Here is an 18,505-nt window from a genome sequence, read left to right on the forward strand (position 1 = left end):
TGTTAACACTAAAATTGTTTTAGCAACACTATATCTAGACAAAATTTATACTATTGTTAACACTAAAATTGTTTTAGCAACACTATATCTAGACAAAATTTATACTATTGTTAACACTAAAATTGTTTTAGCAACACTATATCTAGACATTTCACACAAACAAATATATCAGTTGAAAAAATATAAAGTAAAATCAAATCACATATTCCAGTAAACGTCAATCACAAGGACCCACCTTTTCGCTGTAAATACTGTCTTTTCATAATAATAACGTTCAGAGAAATTAACCAACATGGAATCATAACGATGGCTGCAGCAACGATATGCTAGAATTCACTTGCATTTGGAATTACTAGGTTTATTTACACTGAGCAACTCTTCATACAGTACCAAATATCGTATAAGCCACAATGATTCAACTGTCTCGTTCTGATTACTTATTAACTCATGAGTGTCTGCAGGAATAGATTTTAAACACCTATTGCCAAACTAATGGAACATTTAGTAATTACCTACTAACTATAGAGAATGAGAAGGTAGGAAACAGTTCACAGCTTGGGTTATTGCCAGGCTTTTTCATGTTGACGCTGACAGTCAACAAGTGAGACACTCTCTAACATTTCTCCAGAACATTTCTGGCATCTAGGTCAGTAGGGCAAGATAACACTTCCGATGTTTGAAGCATGAAAACGAACGTAAGGATACTTCGTTCTTTGGCTTTTAATTTGTCGTATACCGCAAAGCTGCACAATGGGCTATCTGTGCTCTGCCCACCGGCAAGTATCAAAACTCGATTTTTAGCCCTGTAAGGTCACAGACTTACCGCTGAGCCAACGGGAATCACTCCTTTGAAACCCAAGAAGACAGGTTTACTTTTATACTGCGAGCGTTGTTGTGACCCTGATGCAAATATAAATCGCACAACACACGCTGGCAGCCGCCCATAAGATTCCAAGAGATCTCGAAGTTAATAGAAAGAAAAGTATCGACGAGAGACTATAGTTATCAAAAGGACGACGATTCGAAAAACACTGATAAGTCTGCTGAAAACTAACAACAAAAAATGCAAGTAATCTCTATAGGTAGAGGGAACAACCGTTTTCTAAACCTGTGCGATAAAACAAAGTATCACCTGCCACGCCTTCCCACTCGAGATCCAAATTCATTGTTTATCTTAATTTGGTGTGCGCCTGCGTGACATTGTCTATCAGTAAAATAAGGAATTATCAAGATACGTAAACAAGACGTTTATATTATTTAGTGATAACATTACCATAAAAAAATCGCTGTTCCTAACTGCCACTAATACTTTATTCATACAGGATTTTGTCTGGAAACAAAACTACGCTTTAAGTTTTAAATCACAATCTCGCGCGCGCGAGCGTCTGTGTACGGACCATCCTAACGTAACGAAATTCACAAAGGTAGTCGATTAATTTCTGGTCTCAGTAGAATTACCCGTTCCATTTCAAACCTGCACAAAAACACTCACAAAACTACATATCAACAACCCATATACTGCACAAAAACACTCACAAAACTACATATCAACAACCCATATACATCCAATCCTACTCAATAACAACCATACATTCCTACAAAAAACACAAATTACAGTTAACATAAAAGAGCACACACACAACATACCTTATTGCTGAAAACATACCAAAAAACATAATTAGTGATGAAAGTGCACTAACACCTATGAACATACAGAAACAGTCTATAACTGCAAACTTCATTAAATACCAAAATGTTACAAAACCATGGGTAATTCAAAAACATCTCAATCTCCATAAGATAACACATAAGATAACATTATTTTATGTTGAAATGAACAAAATAAACAAATAGCAATTACAAATAATACGTACAGAACTATTTAAAAACACCACAAGCTGTAAAATTACTGGAAAAAAGTTTGACTATCTTAAAGGTCGCATGAAGATAATCTCCAAATATATAAATTTCATTCTAAATAAAACAGTAATAAAAACGATTTTCCAGATTTAGTTTGCGATGGGCCACAACGCACATCTAGTGATATAAACAACGAAAGTATGTTCAGGAACATTGTACATATCTAAGTTGTTTTTGTTCTAATGCATACCAATTGAAATTAAATATATATAATAATCATTAGGAACTTTGAATATTGCAACTGTTCCATTTCATGTTTTGGGTATTCAACATTTCGAGAGTAATATTGAATTTGTATTTGGGATCCTACGACATCGACTTTTTCTTTTTTTTTTACCGTGCAGAGAACACAAACGTGTCCTTTTTTTTTCTACCCCCACCAGAATAAATAATGCCACTTCGTTAAGAACGTGCAATATGGGGAAGATGGACGCATCCTGAAAGGCCTTGAGAAGATTCAGGAAGAAAAACAACTTAACTGAAAGAAAAAAAACAAAAAAAAAACGTTTTGTGAAATGTATAATGCGACTATACCAACAGTAATATAATCAGCACTCGTATAACAGACCACAAAAATGTGGATAATGGGGTGGGAGTGACGAGGGGGGTCCACGATCTAAAGTTTGAGAACCACTGGTTTAAATCGTTGAAGTAAAGCGAAACAAATGTGCATATAAAATTTAGCAGCACCAAGGTATTGCTACATACGTTTTATTAAATATACAAACGCAAGAGAAAACATTTGCGTCCCATATTTAATGAAGCCCAAATCGTCATTTATCTAGTAAAAACGTACGAGGCACGAAAGCTATTCCTCTTTGACATACTGATCCGTTGCCTAGTTACTGCTGTAGAAGAGTTAAAGAACGAAGCTCCCAGGCTTTACAGTTAAAACTAACTCAAAAGGACAGATAGCGATCATCTGTTTGATTTGATGGTGGCCTGTTGCCCAACCCAATTCCACACCCTGCTATGAAAATGTCTTGTGTTTAGCTAACTTCCAGCCCTTATACATTCATCCAAAATACCTTATTTCTTGTCCAGTCCGCTTTGATATATATTTGTTTTAATTTTATCGATACAGTAAAAGTTCTAGAAGGCAATAGGTTGCCCTCATTTTTACAATAAGAAAGTCCACACTTTATACCTGCTGTTGATCTTCGGGAATGGTTTTCGAACGAGTTCAGTTCTACACAATTTTTGAAGGCGTTTCTATAATGGTGCCATTTGGGCAGCTGGATGATCACGGTTGGCGATATGCTCAATACTCAAGCAAAGCCTTCCCATTTTTTTTTCCAATGCGCAGCTTTCCAGATAAGGCAGTATTTTCATGAAATATGGATATCCTGCTCATTCAGCCGGAGTCACGAAACGACGGCTTGTTGGTCAGAGTATTACCACTCTCCCGTGACCAGACCAATAGACGAAGATGGTCTATGGCTGATGTTTTGAACGCTTCCTGAACAACCAACTTTCTATGCCAGGAATGGGGTGCAATCCCACAGGTCCAGATTTAAGATCTTACAAATATAATATAGGGGCGGTCAAAGGGTTTGATGTTAGAGGAGGAGGCTAGGATTTCATTTATTTATACCAAATTAAGTCACCCCTTCTAACTTGTTTGAACGAATTGGTTTCAACTTGGAGGAGTCAAATGTAGACCAAACATAAAATTTTTCTTGCTGTGGAGGTGGTTTATTTCATTTTCGCGGTTTATTTATAAGTTGTCTTCTGCTATGTGTATAGTCTGTCACTAACCTCTTCCGAAGGCCTATTAAGTTGTTACGTTCTTACTTGGGCACCTTGATTAAGTGATGTTTGAAGACCAGCGTGACTGTTAACTATCACTAAGGTGACATCTTAGAAAATTCTACACTAAAGTTTTATTGTTTTTTTTAAGTAATCACTAAACCTTCCTTTGCAACAGTGAACAAAATTATGTAAGATAATATTGGGTCATGTCATCACGACCAGTGTGTTATTAATGAAGGCATTTAGTGCCAAATGTTTATGCCTGTGGTACCTTGAGTTGTAAGAGAGTAAATAAAATGAGTATTTGAAATATTAACAGCATAAGGACCTAAAGAAATGTCTTTAAAATTGTAGAGAAATCTTTTTAAAGTCTCATAGAATGATTTCTAATAAAAAAAATATGGCGAGCATTTCCAGATCCACGATTGAGAGCATATGGTTTCTCGCGAAGTCCAGTTTATTGAAACAAAACTGCCAGAATATATTAAAAAACAAGAGCAAATTTGGGAAGTAAATTTTTAATAGTTTATATATTTATATACCAGATTATTAACTTTCATTATAACTATACGTCGTCACAATAAAACAGATGCAAGTCGAAGAAGGTCTCGATGTAGAAGTCGAAACGTTGTCCTACCCTAGAAATAGGCGGGAGTAGTCCATTAAATCGGAAACTAATATGTTTTAAACACTACCTAAAATACCCGTGAAACGTTTTTTATTATTCTATAGAGGACAATTAAACAAATTATACTTTGATTTGGCTGTGGCGAGTTTTCTACATAACTAGTTGGAACATTTAATAATCTCTAGAAAGATCGGTCTTAAATCACTTTTACTTAAGATGGTCTTTAGGGTAACTATTTTTGATTCAATTTAGAGTTACTAGTCTTAACACTTTTCTTTAGGATTATCCATGTATTTAGTTTTGAGATGGTGTTCGTGATAATTTGTTACTTTTGTTTTCTTTTACTAATAGGATCAGGCGTGACCTAGTGGTTGGAGTGCTTGGACGGTGAATCCAAGGGTTCGTGATTTCCGGCCAGTTGCCACAAAAATGTACTTGTCCCCATGTGCGTTATAAAGGTGACGGCCAGATCCCTCTATTCAGTCAGACAAGAGTAGCCTAAGTGTTAATTTCGTTATTTTTTAATTTTTTTTACGAAAACAATGACTAAGTGTACGCAATGACGAAAACGCTTATAGGAAAAAAGTCACTGTTGGGGGAAGGGCTGAATGACGCGCGCCAAATTCTTGGTTGTGTTGACGGATATACCGATTATCTTTGGTGTGCACATAATTATATTATTTTAGCATTGTCTTAGTCTTTTTTATTATTAGCCTGTTCCTTGTTCAAATAGATGTTGACTTCCTATTGTTACATATTAGAATTTCAAATGATCTGAAACCGAGTTAAATGATACTTTAAATTTAGTAGTTAAATTGTACTTTGGATTTAGTAGTTAAATTAAAGCCGATATATAGTCAGTTTATGATACTTGCCACCAAGATTGATACACACAGTTTTCTTTTTTAACACAAATACGTTTTAATATACACACAGGAATATAATTTACAATAACAGTTATTACAAACAATGATTTACAAACAAAAGTTTCAAAAATTACAAGCAATATAAAGTTTTCTGTCTAGGCTGGAACTTCCTTGATATCTTATCGAGGGTTCACGATGAGTGAGTTAATTACGAGTTGAAGTAGGTATGATTCGCTTCTCGGGAAGCTAGCTAGCTTTGTTCTTCGTTATTTACCAGCCACACACGCCGATATTTTTCCTACCAGTGACGTTAGGTAATGTTTTCGTAAAAATACTAATGTCCGATGAGAATCCACTGAAGTTAAACGACTTATAATGTTCGAACTTTGTGAAGGTTCCTGTTCAAATATCTGAAGTTTTCCGATTGGTAAGCGTTATAACAATCGCAGTTATAGCTTCCGAAGTTTATAGCACACTGACTATAGCGAACTAATAATAGATACTCTTTTTTTTTTGGCGCGTCGCATTGGTTATATTTATATGCGTGTGGAGGCATTCTAGAAAATTCAGATTACGTAACAATACCAATTTAAGCGTTTACGTACATACATATATTGTTGATTCTTACTAACGAGAATCTTCTACAACTTTGGAAAATAGGCGGGAGTTTCGCAATACACATTCAACAGTATAAGCTATGTATGTTTCTAAATATAAACTTAATGTAAACAAGCGTCGATATTAAAATAAATACATAATAATAAATTCGTTACACTATTTTTCATAAATATGATGCTCAGATAGAAAAGGAAATGTTCAGCATTACATTTCAGTACAAAAACGTGCTACAACAATAGCAAATGGGCTACAAGATAAGTAACTGACTAAATCCAATGACTTAGTAGATAAATCTTTTGACCATTTTCGTTGATCAGACTTAGGTTAAGTAATTAAAATTATATGACTAAATCTACTAAAGTTTTATTAGTTTCTTCAACAGAACAAAGGCTGACTACAACAAAAAATGATGACTAAATTAACACTGGTGTAATTGATTACGTGCCTTCTCTGTGGTCTGTCAGTTCAAAACTATGGATAACTATGCGCAGATAGCTCTTTGCGCAAAAAAATTCTTACTAATACTACAGATCTTTAAAAGAAACTATTTATGTTGGTCTTATTTTCAATATTTTTTTAACCGTTTCGTTATTTTTTTCAGGATTCTTTTTTTGGGGGGGGGGGGATTTATTGGACCGTAAGACGTGAAAAGCTATCGGTCGTCAGTGTTAGCGTTTTGATCTATGTGGAAGACACATACAAATATATAATTCATCGCAAAAAACTACAAATTAATAAATATTATTCACAGTACCAAATAACTGCTCATGTGAAGTAATGATTTTGATAATTTTCTGGTTGTCCTAGTAGTATTCACTGTTGATCTACACTTTCAAGTACGGCATTAATTTGTGTCCCTCCACATACAAACAAATAATTATTTATATGGTTATTTATATAAAAAAAAGAAATATAAAAAAGATAAAAATAATAATAAAAGTATAAAAAAAGACACCGGGTAGGTCCAGAAAGTCAATGTAAGTTTTAGTAAGAACATATAAATAAACGACATTAAACCCTAAGGAGACTATGGATATAACATAAATCGGTTACAAATGCGCAACCTATGAGATGTCCCACCACTAAACATGCGAATCACGAACTGAGAGTAACTTCTATGGTAACGGATCGTTCCTGGTACTTGGTTGAAACAAAACCAGGTGTAGTATAACTAAATATACCTCACCTCCTATAGCGCGCCATTTTTGGCTGCATTCTCAAAACGAGAAAGAATAGTACTTTACACTTCCTCCGGCATAGCAGAAGGGAGTAAGAAAAAGCCAAATATTAAGTAATTAAAATCATAGAATATTGGGAAAGCAAATAAACCAATTCTTCAGTATGGAAAAGTTATTTAAATATTTTAAATAAAATAAGAAAACCTAATCGCATACGAGGTAATGACAATACAAACGCCAGAGTTACTGTGATAAATAAGTAATGTTATTCTTAGTGCATCAATGAAAATATTTAGTGGTGATAAAAGGCTTTAAAACTTATTTTAGGTTTACTTTTATTAATTTAAAAATTAAGTTTATAAGCATTACACACCACTATTTTATAGATCCCCTAAATTGTCAGATGGTAGGAAAAATTGTGTTCAAAAGACATTTTTAAAAATAACTTTTGTTGAGGGGAAAGATATTACAAAGGAAAAAGTTAACAGGGGCGAAAAAAAAACTTGCATTAGAAAAATATTATTTAAGAACTCCATCGTACCACGGGGAGCTAATTCACTGATGCTGAAAGCTTGGAAATATCAAGTGGTTTCAAGTTAATAATAACCATCTTGAACTATAGCTTTCTTTGTGTGTGCGTGTACCTGCGCATTAATATGTTTGTACCTCAGGTAAATAAACGTGCTGACTGTAGGTGTCTTCTAACTGTGTCTGTGTGTACTACACTTCATAAATGTTGGCACAAAATTGTTTTGACGATTCATACCTACATCATTTGTATCCATGTTACCGGTGGTAAAATATGTAATGTTTTTGACAACCTCACCACACGGTGTACGATTTCAACAGATAACTGAAAATGTTCATTAACAAGTATGTGTTTATTAATTCAGTATTTGACGCGGTTGTAGAGGGAGTAAAGTATTTTTTATCGTATCAAGCCAAAAATAAAACAACTGCAAACCACGTGATGGTGATTGCTACAGTGCCATTGGTATATAATAACTGATAACTGATACAATAATGTTATCGCTTACTACAGTCACAGACCACCAGTGTGTTAGCATTACTGACAAAATAAAAAAAATTCAAGAACGTTAGAATTTGGTGGTTATTAAATAAAAATAAAATTAAGGCTTCAAATCTATGCTCCCATATGCGAAGATAGTAGAACAATGAAGTATTTAATAACTGCGCAAACGTCAATTTTCCATGCTTTGATAACATTAGTGCCATGCCTACTGTTTAAAAATAAGACGTTATACGAATACTGCTGGCTAATAATAAATTCTTAAAGTGATGTGTCATTAAGCACGTGAAGGAACACCATGAATATTAATCTAATAGCACCAGTAATACCTGAGACTACAGTTTCTCGTCACTTGTGTGCAACTCGAACCCCCACTAAAGTTTTAACTAATATTTTTTATTTACATTTTACTACTAATAATTCAATGTTTTTTTAATGTAAAAATCCATTGTTATATTATTCTTATCCCACTGTAGTTCGGGAGTATTTCATAATTAGAATTTATGAGCAAACGTTATGAATATTATTATTCTATATATATTTATATTTTCTTACTTGTTTGATATTTGGAATGATTAAAACACAGTTCGTTTGATCAAACATTTTCAAACCCAAAATCGTCATTTTGGTAAATTCTTGTGTGGTTTGTGACCGTATCCAGACATTTTGCTACTTTCTAACATTATATTCTTGACAGATAGTCCAAAAACAAAGCACGCTTTTAAACTGTCTGGATTGTATACCAAAATAAAACTTACTCTTAATTACAGATGCAAATTATTGGCAGCTAGAAAATTCTGGAATAAGACTGAACTTTCACTGTCAACATGCGCCCCCTCCCCCCTCTAAAGCACTGCTATGCGAGTTTGGAATTTTGTATCGTCATCCCAAAATTTACTAAAGTTTCACTAAAGTAATGAATTATTAAAACGTGTTGCTTATCTATAAAAACTTGTTTGCAGAGCATTAAATAATATTATTAATACAGTCATTGCTGGTTTTTGACTACTTGATAGTAGTAAACATTTTGGTGTTGTGGGCAACTTTTGGTAATTCTTATAGTGTACAGAAGCTAGTCGTATTCAAGTTTCATTATTGACTAGTATGGTCCTCACAGTGCCACTCAGTTCAGTCTCGGAATTTCTAGAAATAGCACGCATGTAGTTAGGCTTACGGTTCTACTAGTATTTCATTTACTATTAGAAAACTTACGACTACTTCCTTGTCAGAGGTTAGACCAGACACGATGATGCAAGGTGACAGAAGGCCTACAGCCCATCGGAAGTCATACCACCCACCAATGGGAGCTTTCAAAAGTTTATATTTCTCAGTGCTGGCTGGAATACTAATGTTCAAATTTCAATTAAAATTAATCTAAAATTTTATTTAATCTGTGTTTTATTCAATGTAATACTTACCTGAAAGAATCCTATTTCTTTTAAATACGATGACACTTAGAAGACAAGATTGCAATTATTACACACTCTTTAGAAGAACACAACCTTAAAGACAAGGGCGCAAGTCTACTGCAGTGATTGAAAATTTCAAAACTTTCTCAACGCTCTCTAGCACCTGATACCAATCATGGTCATGATATTAGGGATTATGGGCTAATCTATGTATCGGCCACAGCCTTCAAACGGTAAAGGGATAAACTAATATATATATCGCATAATGTCTCAAATGAACAAAATTTTCCCAAGTCTTGCGCTCATCCCTTTACAATTTCCGGTTTCACTTTTACTTCCGGGATTTATTTGTATTAACAACCCTATGTAATTCCACAATTAATTCTGTGTCACGTATCACGTGATATTCCAGTAAACCTCCAATTGGTCTAATTTGAAAAGCTATAATATATCGACATGGATATTTGTTATGCCAGTGTATAGATTTAATAAACAGTAATGTAGGTGTTATTTTCAAAACTGACTTATTATATAACAATGTGATTCATAAACACCCGTGTATGTTTACAATTTAACAATATGTTAATTGATGAAAAAAATTAGATATTGCCAAAGGTTGCATAAGCTGTCAGGTCAATTTATAACCATAAGTAAACGATTTGAGAGGCTTAAAATGGTAAGATACAGAAATAGTTGTTACAAAATGAAATCTTTCGTATTACTACTTAAAATAAGGTTGCATATGGCGCTCAATTAACATTAAAGTGAGCTTGTGGCATTCTCCGTCTTTAACTATAAAGACGATGGTTTCAACTTATCTTCATCCTTGTTCGGATAAGGAAGACGTCAACGAAATTCAAGAATTACGTGTGTAAGAGATTTTACTTTTTCTACAAATTGAAATGACCTTGTTTGTTGTCTAATACTTGGAGGATTACAACAGATACTTTATTTGACAATCACGGGAAACGTGCGCAAGGGTGTTTAAACATTACATAAGCAATATGCATTTGACTTTCCTGATAAAATGCCAAGTTCAACATTGCAAAACAGTGCAGTCACCTGAGGAGTGGTGGGTTATATTCTTAATTATATTACTTAATGAAAGTTTTTATAAACAGTAATTTTTAACAGTTTGTTATTTAAGCTTAGATACCTGTACATTTGTTTAGTGTTTAAGCGTGAAGCTACACAATAGGCTATCTGCGCTGTGATCACCACGAGAATAATCGAATCCAGATTTTCACATGTATAAACCCTCAAACTTACCTCTGAACCACGTAAATTTCTGAAGCACCAAAGCCTATTATAGAAGCTTTAAAATAACCTTTTATAATCACGTAATGAACACAATCACTTTTTTTTTCAAATTCATTGGTCTCTGCCTATCCGCATTTTAAATTATGTGGATAAATACAAACACACACACGTGTGTGTGTGTGTGTGTGTGTGTGTGAAAGATAATTCTCCGTTTTGCAATAGGTAGATACTATTTTATTTTCCGTTTGTAATAAGCCTACATTGTAGACGAGTTCCAACTATTGTAACAGAAACCCAGTAGAACATTATCTGTTCGGTGCCTATCAACCAAGAGGTAAGGTGTAGTCAACTGAAGCTGTAATTAAAATAACTTATTTGTGTAACATCCAACTACATGATATACTTCATTGTCTCAAATAAATGATTGATATCGAAAAGAATTATAAATATATATAACTCATTCAAATTTACGATATATCGTCCAAACGAAAGCTGATGCATGGTTCTCTATAAAAACGGAACCGAGTTGATGTTTTGAAAGAAGTAGGTCAAAAGTGATAAAAAATTGAGGATATTGTTCTTCGTCTGACATTAGCACAGATTCATAAGCTTCATCACTGTATATTTTCTGTTGGGTTTTTTTTTACTCTCTAAATAACTTACGATTCATTTCTCAAGATCGATTCACGGAAATAGGTATAAAAATAATCTCACTAAAATCAATAGATTCGGTTAAGAGAATCAGTTACTAAGAAAGTTGTATGTTATGCAGCCAATCAATCTTTACTTTTTCGGACGATTTACACAAGTGATTTATTCTTTTACGTTTTAAAAGCTCCAACTTCGACAGCTTTAGAACAATACAGGTGAAGAACCTTTCATTCCTTTTAATCAAACTCGTATTATTGTTAACTTTAATGTAAAGCCAAACAAAAAAGGATAAGTTTACTTCGTACAGAACAGTTGCTAATATAAACTCTAATGAAAGATATGATCCAAGATTACAGGACCCGCGGTTTTAAAGCTGATAATGACGTTAACTAAATATTCATGCTTCCAGAAATCGTTTCGTCTTTCACTTTTTTAACCAACTTGATACATAAAAAAAAAAACTTGCTGTAGTTTACATAAACTATCGATTCATTACGCTGTAACCGAGATATTTCATTTGAAAGGGAACATCTTGAGTAAAATAATTTATCTTGTAAATAAAATAGCTAATATGATGTTTTAGCACAAGTTGTCTCGAAGTCGAAATAAAAGCATTTGTCTAAAATTTGGAACATTTTTGTTGTCCTCTTATTCTTTATCTTCTAAGGGCAAATCTCACTAATAAAAAAAAGTTATAAAAGTATAGAGAATAAAAATAAATAAAATCATATTGGAGATTATGTTTAAACTTATGTGCTTAAGTTCATAACTAAACATACAGTATAAAATATATTTTGGAAAGGTAATGAACGAGAAGACGTTACAACGAGTATTAAACTTAGCAGGTCTAACTCGCATTGCACGGATATATAAATAATAAAATCTGCCAAAATTCCTCAAGGTATCGCTAAAATTAATCGTCCAGCTTAGCTACTTTTAACCGTCATACTTTCAATTACGTAATGATACATTCACGTCAACAGAAACGACTCATTATGTAAGTTCCCCATGTTAATTCCAAATACTAAAGCATTTAAATATTCTTTGTACCACGTTTAAATTAATAACCAAAATAGCTAATTTTATATTTCAAATCTCGTGCTTTAGCGCGTTTCAAATCCTTAACACAAACATTTTATTTCTGTATTATCTTTAAAAGGTTTGTCCATCCATCCATCCATCCATATATGCACGGTTTCTACTACTTGAATGGGTCATGTTGAGAGATTCGGCAAAAAAAAAAAAATGCAAAGTCTAGTTCACTTAATAATAAAAGCGTTTTATTTCCTCGACTACAACTAGTACAAGTTTCACGGAACTATAGGCTCATCTTCACAATAACACTTAAATATTTACTTGCTAACGTCTCTCCAATTTCAAGTACTCCGTTTAAAGTTGAAACAAATTTAAATTTTGAGCGCTGAACCAAACAATTGACTCAATAATTAATCAACAACCTACTGATAACAAACGTAATTTCGAGCTTTTATACTGCTAAAATCGTTTCCTAGAATTAAGAAAATTCTAGTCGTTGTGTTACGCACTCATCATGTTACGCTAAAAATTATTAGCCAAAAACAATACAGACGAGCAAATTAAAATATCACACAATGTATACGTCTAGAACAAGCTCGATAGCGATGCACACATCGTACAGGTGCAGTACAAGTGCCTTCTTACAGACGACCTATTAGTAGCACACGCTCAAAATACATTAAAGAGACTCGGTTTAAAAAGAGTAGTTCACAATGTTGACGCTACGTTCACGGCAGATTGACATTTTCCCCCACAGTAGCAATATTACTCTAAACGAAACTCCGTGGCACATATGAAGTAATTTTTTTTATTTCGCACAAAGTTGCACTGGCAGTCCCTAATTTAGCAGATAGTCAACACCATCCAACGCCAACTCTTGGGCTACTCTTTCACCAACGAATAGTGCGATTAATCGTCACATTATAACGCCCCACGGCTGAAAGAGCGAGCATGTTCGGCGACGGAGATTCGAACCCGCGACTCACAGATTGCAAGTCGAGCGTACTAACTACCAGGCCATGCCAGGCCCCAGTGAGATAAATTAAATCGAATACCTATCTAGCATGATTAAGAAAAGATTAATTCTAAATACTTTGCATTAAATATATATGAAATAACCAGTTTTGAATTTTTCGTTTCTTGTTCTGACCTGATGTGTTTAAAAATATCGGCATAAAAAACATTCTTGAAATAAAGGTATTAACATGTTAATGTGTGGTTATTATTATTATTATTATAAAGAATCACATATCAAATAAGAAAATAGTAGTTATATGTACAGATTCATCACATATATATTCACAAATGTCCCCATCATGGAAAGCAGTATTTGTCTCTTTCCTGTTTCTGTTCTTTCTGTCACATACAAATAGTTAACAATGACATTGGCACTTGTTTTTTGTTTTGGAGCAAAGCCACATTGGACTATCTGCTGTGTTTACCGGTGGACACTGTCAGTTGGAGTGAAACCTTTGTAGGAGGTTGACTTGAAATACTCAACACCACAATATTGATCGATGAACAATAATTACAAAGTTATCACAAGATGTATCAGTATTCTTTTCAATAATGGAGCCTCACTCACTAAAACATACAAGGAAAATGTATTGATAATGTATTCGATGTATACAATTTTCAGTATTCTGCAGGGACATAACTTCAGTTTCAATAGAAGGGGAGTTAGTCTATGCCCTGTTTGCTTTAAAGCGCAAAGCTATACTATGGGCTATATACGCTGTGCCCACGCCAAATTTCAGTGTTATACACCCTTAATCTTACCGCTGAACCACCGTGGAGGCTTTATTAAACGTTCTGTACTAGCCCACTGTCTATGATTTGTGTCTAAACACGTATTTAGAGTTAGTTTCCACTGGCCTTCCCAGTGCCACAGCGGTGTGTTTGCGGACTTACAACTCTAGAAACCGGGTTTCGATATCCGTGGTGGGCAGAGCACAGATATCCCATTTTGTAGCTTTGTGCTTAACTATAAACAACAACAATAAATTTTCGCTGGTTCCCAGTGAATGTTAAATAATTTATCCTGTAACAAAGATATGCCATTGCTGTTGAAATACAACAACAACAACAACAAAATCATCAGGGTGTTTGCGCTTAAGTAAAATCTACAGTATGTGAGAAGTCATTCTCCACATTAACTAACACAGTTGAACAACTAGCCACAACTCGTGTGTCATTCTGAAACTGAAAATGTGGAGCTGACATTATGCTGTTACAAATGAGCCTTAGGTAACAATGTTTAATGTTAACCTCAAATTACACGCTTATTCTTATTACGTTTAATAGCGGTAATACCCACATACTGGGTAGTTTTTAGGTGTGTTTTTTTTTATACCAGGTACAACACTCAATGTAAGGAATTGATAAACAACATTGGACGAAATCACCTTTTCTGTGAAAGAAATAAACTCTTAGAATAATTGGTGGTATTAGGTTTAATACCAGTTCAACGCACGGGGAGGACAAAGGCTACCCGGCTTACATAGGAGGTGGGTCGGCTCACTGTCACTACACGTAGGATTTTAAAGAAACTTGCCTGGTTCGGTGACAATCGGTCTAGCGATTCGCCTGTTATAAGTGACCACAACGCACGAGGAAGACAGAGGGTGACATAGGAGGGTCAGATTCGAGCTCCTGTCCCATATATAACTCCTCCGAGGGCTCAAGGCTTACACTAAATGCAATATTGGTAGTATTTTTATGTTTAACTCGTGTGATTAAAGACCCTGTAACCAACAAAGTCATCTCAAAAGACCCACATGCCATTTGTAATATAAATTGTGTAGAAATATTCGTTTAAATAACCGGTGTGATATGAACCCGAGTATTAATTTTACGGATAAAACAATATGCGTAAACGTTGAAATGAGGCTTAGAAATATCCATTGTATCGCCCAATGTAGCGTGCATACCAAACTAAAATGACCTAAAACATATATCTTAGCACAAGACTGGTCGTAGTGAAAAATTACAAAGCTGCATTAAACAATAAATACTCACAAATGAGCATTTTAAAGAGCACTTACTACAACTTATGTTGAAAATGTACGTTTAACTCAAGTACTTCCTCGTCTTCTGCCGCCGTAAAAATAGATTTAGGTACGAGTTTTCCTCTACAAATGTGTACGAGCACTCGACAATCGGCACACCTACTTAGAACGGAGATTAATGTGCAGCTAGCATGTCAATATCTTTATAAATGTTTTAAGTTCGAAGAGCTGCGATAAAAGCCAGACAGCCTGTAAAAGAACGACTACTCCCCCAATCACTAGATATATATATATACACACACACACAAGTTCTTCAGTAATTTATGGGTGTTTTACAAGTTACACGTCTATTGTTGCAAGTTTATTGGGATAGACAAACAGATATTTCTCATTACAATATTTCGTTTATATTTTTACTACTTATATTAACGGTGTTTACACTGATCCGCAAGTGTCGGGAAAGTCATCAATTTATAGGCTAATACTGGTTTGGGGAGCTAGACTGGAAATTAATAAATATTATAAGTATTACTATGGAATCCAACCAAATGTTGTAAGATAATAACAGATCTGTACAAATCACCCATATTTTATGTCTCTAAAATACAAAAAAATAAAGTAATTTAAATTCTGGACAAATCGCATCAATACTGAAATGCGCCTCCTAGCGGCAATAACAATGTACTGGTTACAGCTATGGTGCACGTTTTTATTTTCCAGAACAATAAAGAAAATAGATTAAACTCTAGCGTATAATCGTGTATATTCATTTAGTATGGTGCCGAAAAAGGAATAATGAGTAATTTTTGTAGTTGCATCCTGAGGAATATTTAAAACAATATTAGAATTATAAGTATTATAGCCCTGACTTTTGTACGTGCCTGAACGTCCACTGGTACCAGCCAATAATATGCCGGTATCAACACTTTTGGCCATAGTGCAACTGCAAATGATATTGGTAAAAATCTGCTGTGTAACGAATGGCGGAAAAAATTATGCAGGCGAGGTCACGAGCTATGAAGTTGTTCCATCTTTCCTTAAATAGTCACGTATTCTCGCAAGTTTTACAATCTCTGGATATTTTATCCTTCCAGCTTAAAGTAAAAACATGCATTTCTAGTGGTGTTATTCACAACTTATCAGCAATCCATATACACGTAGTAGTGGATATACAATTCAGTAGGAGCTTGTGTTATTTTTAAGAGAAGGCCCAAAAGTTGATTTCATGACAGACGAAGTATTCCAAACCTGTCTGATAAATAATCGTTTAATTACGTGCAAAAAACAAAACAAAAAGAAAACCACAAACTGCTACTATAAAAGTTAAACCTTTCTCTTAAGTTTCTTTTTTATTATAAATGTTAAATGTTTCCTTGATAAATCTCCTGTACACGGGTTACAATAGTGTCAATATTCCCAAAAGAAATAAAGACTAGTAAACCAAATACAATGAGTATCCACCTGGAGTTATTGTGCTAATATTTTAAGTCGTGCGCACGCCACGCAATAATAAACAACATTTACTTGATAAGGCCTTAAGGGCGTATGTGCACGTGGCTATGTGAAAAAAATACCTTTCAATCAATCCTTCATTTGAAGAACAAGGGCGAAAGTTTGTCGACAGCATGGCACATTCATGGCTCTTGTAACTCAAGCACATTGATTAAGGCGAAAAAAAAGGTAGAGATGGCTCTTGTAACTCAAGCACATTGATTAAGGCGAAAAAAAAGGTAGAGAGAGAAAATTACTCGTAAGAAGGCCAGGAAATCATTTTAGTTTCTTCCGCTAACAATCTTAGTGTGTGTGTGTGTGTGTGTGTGTGTGTGTGTATAAAATTTACATTCTTGTGTACGTGTGCACATGCGTGCATTGATTTTGTTTCTCTAGAAAACAATGAACTAGCTAGCAGTTTTACGAAACTATATTTCACAAAAACGTAGCATATACCTAAGATATGTTTGTGTAAATGTGCTTTAATGTTATAATTACCTTTGAATAAACTTAACACAGAGTCTCTCCTTCAACCAGCGGCGAAGTAATATTTCTGAGTGGTAAATCAAGGGACAAGAAATTGCGGTAATTATTTTTCGGTGGTGTTGCACATGCCACTGGAACGTCCAGAATCTGTTGTATCCAAATATGCAATTTATATGATGGTAAAGTATTTCAGTCGGGAGATTATGAGCAGTCAAACAAACACATGGTTTCGGAGTGGCCGCACCATCTTACATACAACGATTACACACAAACACACTAATTATATATATATTCTCAACTTATGCGACTTTTCTTCATTGTCTGTTTAAGGTTGGAGACCTTGTTCTTGATTTTCTGATCTAGCATAAGGCTAGTACTGCTACTATCACTAGCATCCTTGTCAGCACCAAACCAATTTTTGAGTACCACCACAGCATCTTCGGGATCGATAAATGGACTTGCCTCAACAAGGGCTATCAAAAATTCCACCATGATCGCATCAACAGCAGCTACGTTGGTTGCAAGTTAAACATCTCGAAACCTTTCACATGCAGGTTATCGAAGGAATAATGGTGACTGGTTTCGACATGCCGAAAAGTAGCAAAATTCCAGTTACGGTCAGCAGGGTTTGGAGCTATCTGCTGAAGATCAATTATGAAAAACGGATGCAATGCCGGGCGAAAAAGGAGGCTCATGTAGTGTCAATTAACTATGTGGTTTCTGCCGATTATGTGGCCAGTCGTAACTAGGTCGATATTTGCCCGATTTGTAAATTATAATTGTCATATCTCATCCGTATGTCACATCCTACACAAGTTTCCCTAAAACTGGATATATACTGAATTTTTTTTACGACTGATCTCTGCCTCGATTAAGGAAATCTTGTTTTAAGTACAATTAGTATTACAACAAAAACACCATCGATATGCATATTTTGAACTAATACATGGTACAAGCAGCAAAACTGCACAACTGAAGACAGCGTCAGATGTTACCTATGTTATATATTTACGGGCGAGTGTGTGTAATTTTAAAAATATTAACTACGTACATTTTAAGTCTTTTGGATTGCATAATTTTTAAACACTTTGAATGCTAACTATATTATACATCGTTTGTGTCTAATTTTTATATACTTTGAATGTTATATATATTATACATCTACTGGGGTTC

General features: G+C 34.4%; 1 protein-coding gene across 2 annotated transcripts in view; it reads right to left on the bottom strand.

Moving 5' to 3' along the window:
- The window catches only part of LOC106460323 (iroquois-class homeodomain protein IRX-2-like), a 38,256-nt gene that overhangs the window by 17,038 nt on the left and 2,713 nt on the right, over positions 1 to 18,505 (bottom strand). The window contains exon 1 of one of the 2 annotated variants that reach the window (XM_022387422.1): positions 236 to 915. The exons of the other annotated variant lie outside the window; for it this stretch is intronic. Within the exon in view, the coding sequence (XP_022243130.1) occupies positions 236 to 302 (67 nt within the window). The 5' untranslated portion in view covers positions 303 to 915. Of the gene's footprint in view, positions 1 to 235; positions 916 to 18,505 lie in introns of those variants that run through there. 2 annotated transcript variants of the gene reach the window in all.

Source organism: Limulus polyphemus, unplaced genomic scaffold (genome assembly GCF_000517525.1).
Source record: "Limulus polyphemus unplaced genomic scaffold, Limulus_polyphemus-2.1.2 Scaffold33, whole genome shotgun sequence".
NCBI classification, from domain to species: domain Eukaryota; kingdom Metazoa; phylum Arthropoda; class Merostomata; order Xiphosura; family Limulidae; genus Limulus; species Limulus polyphemus.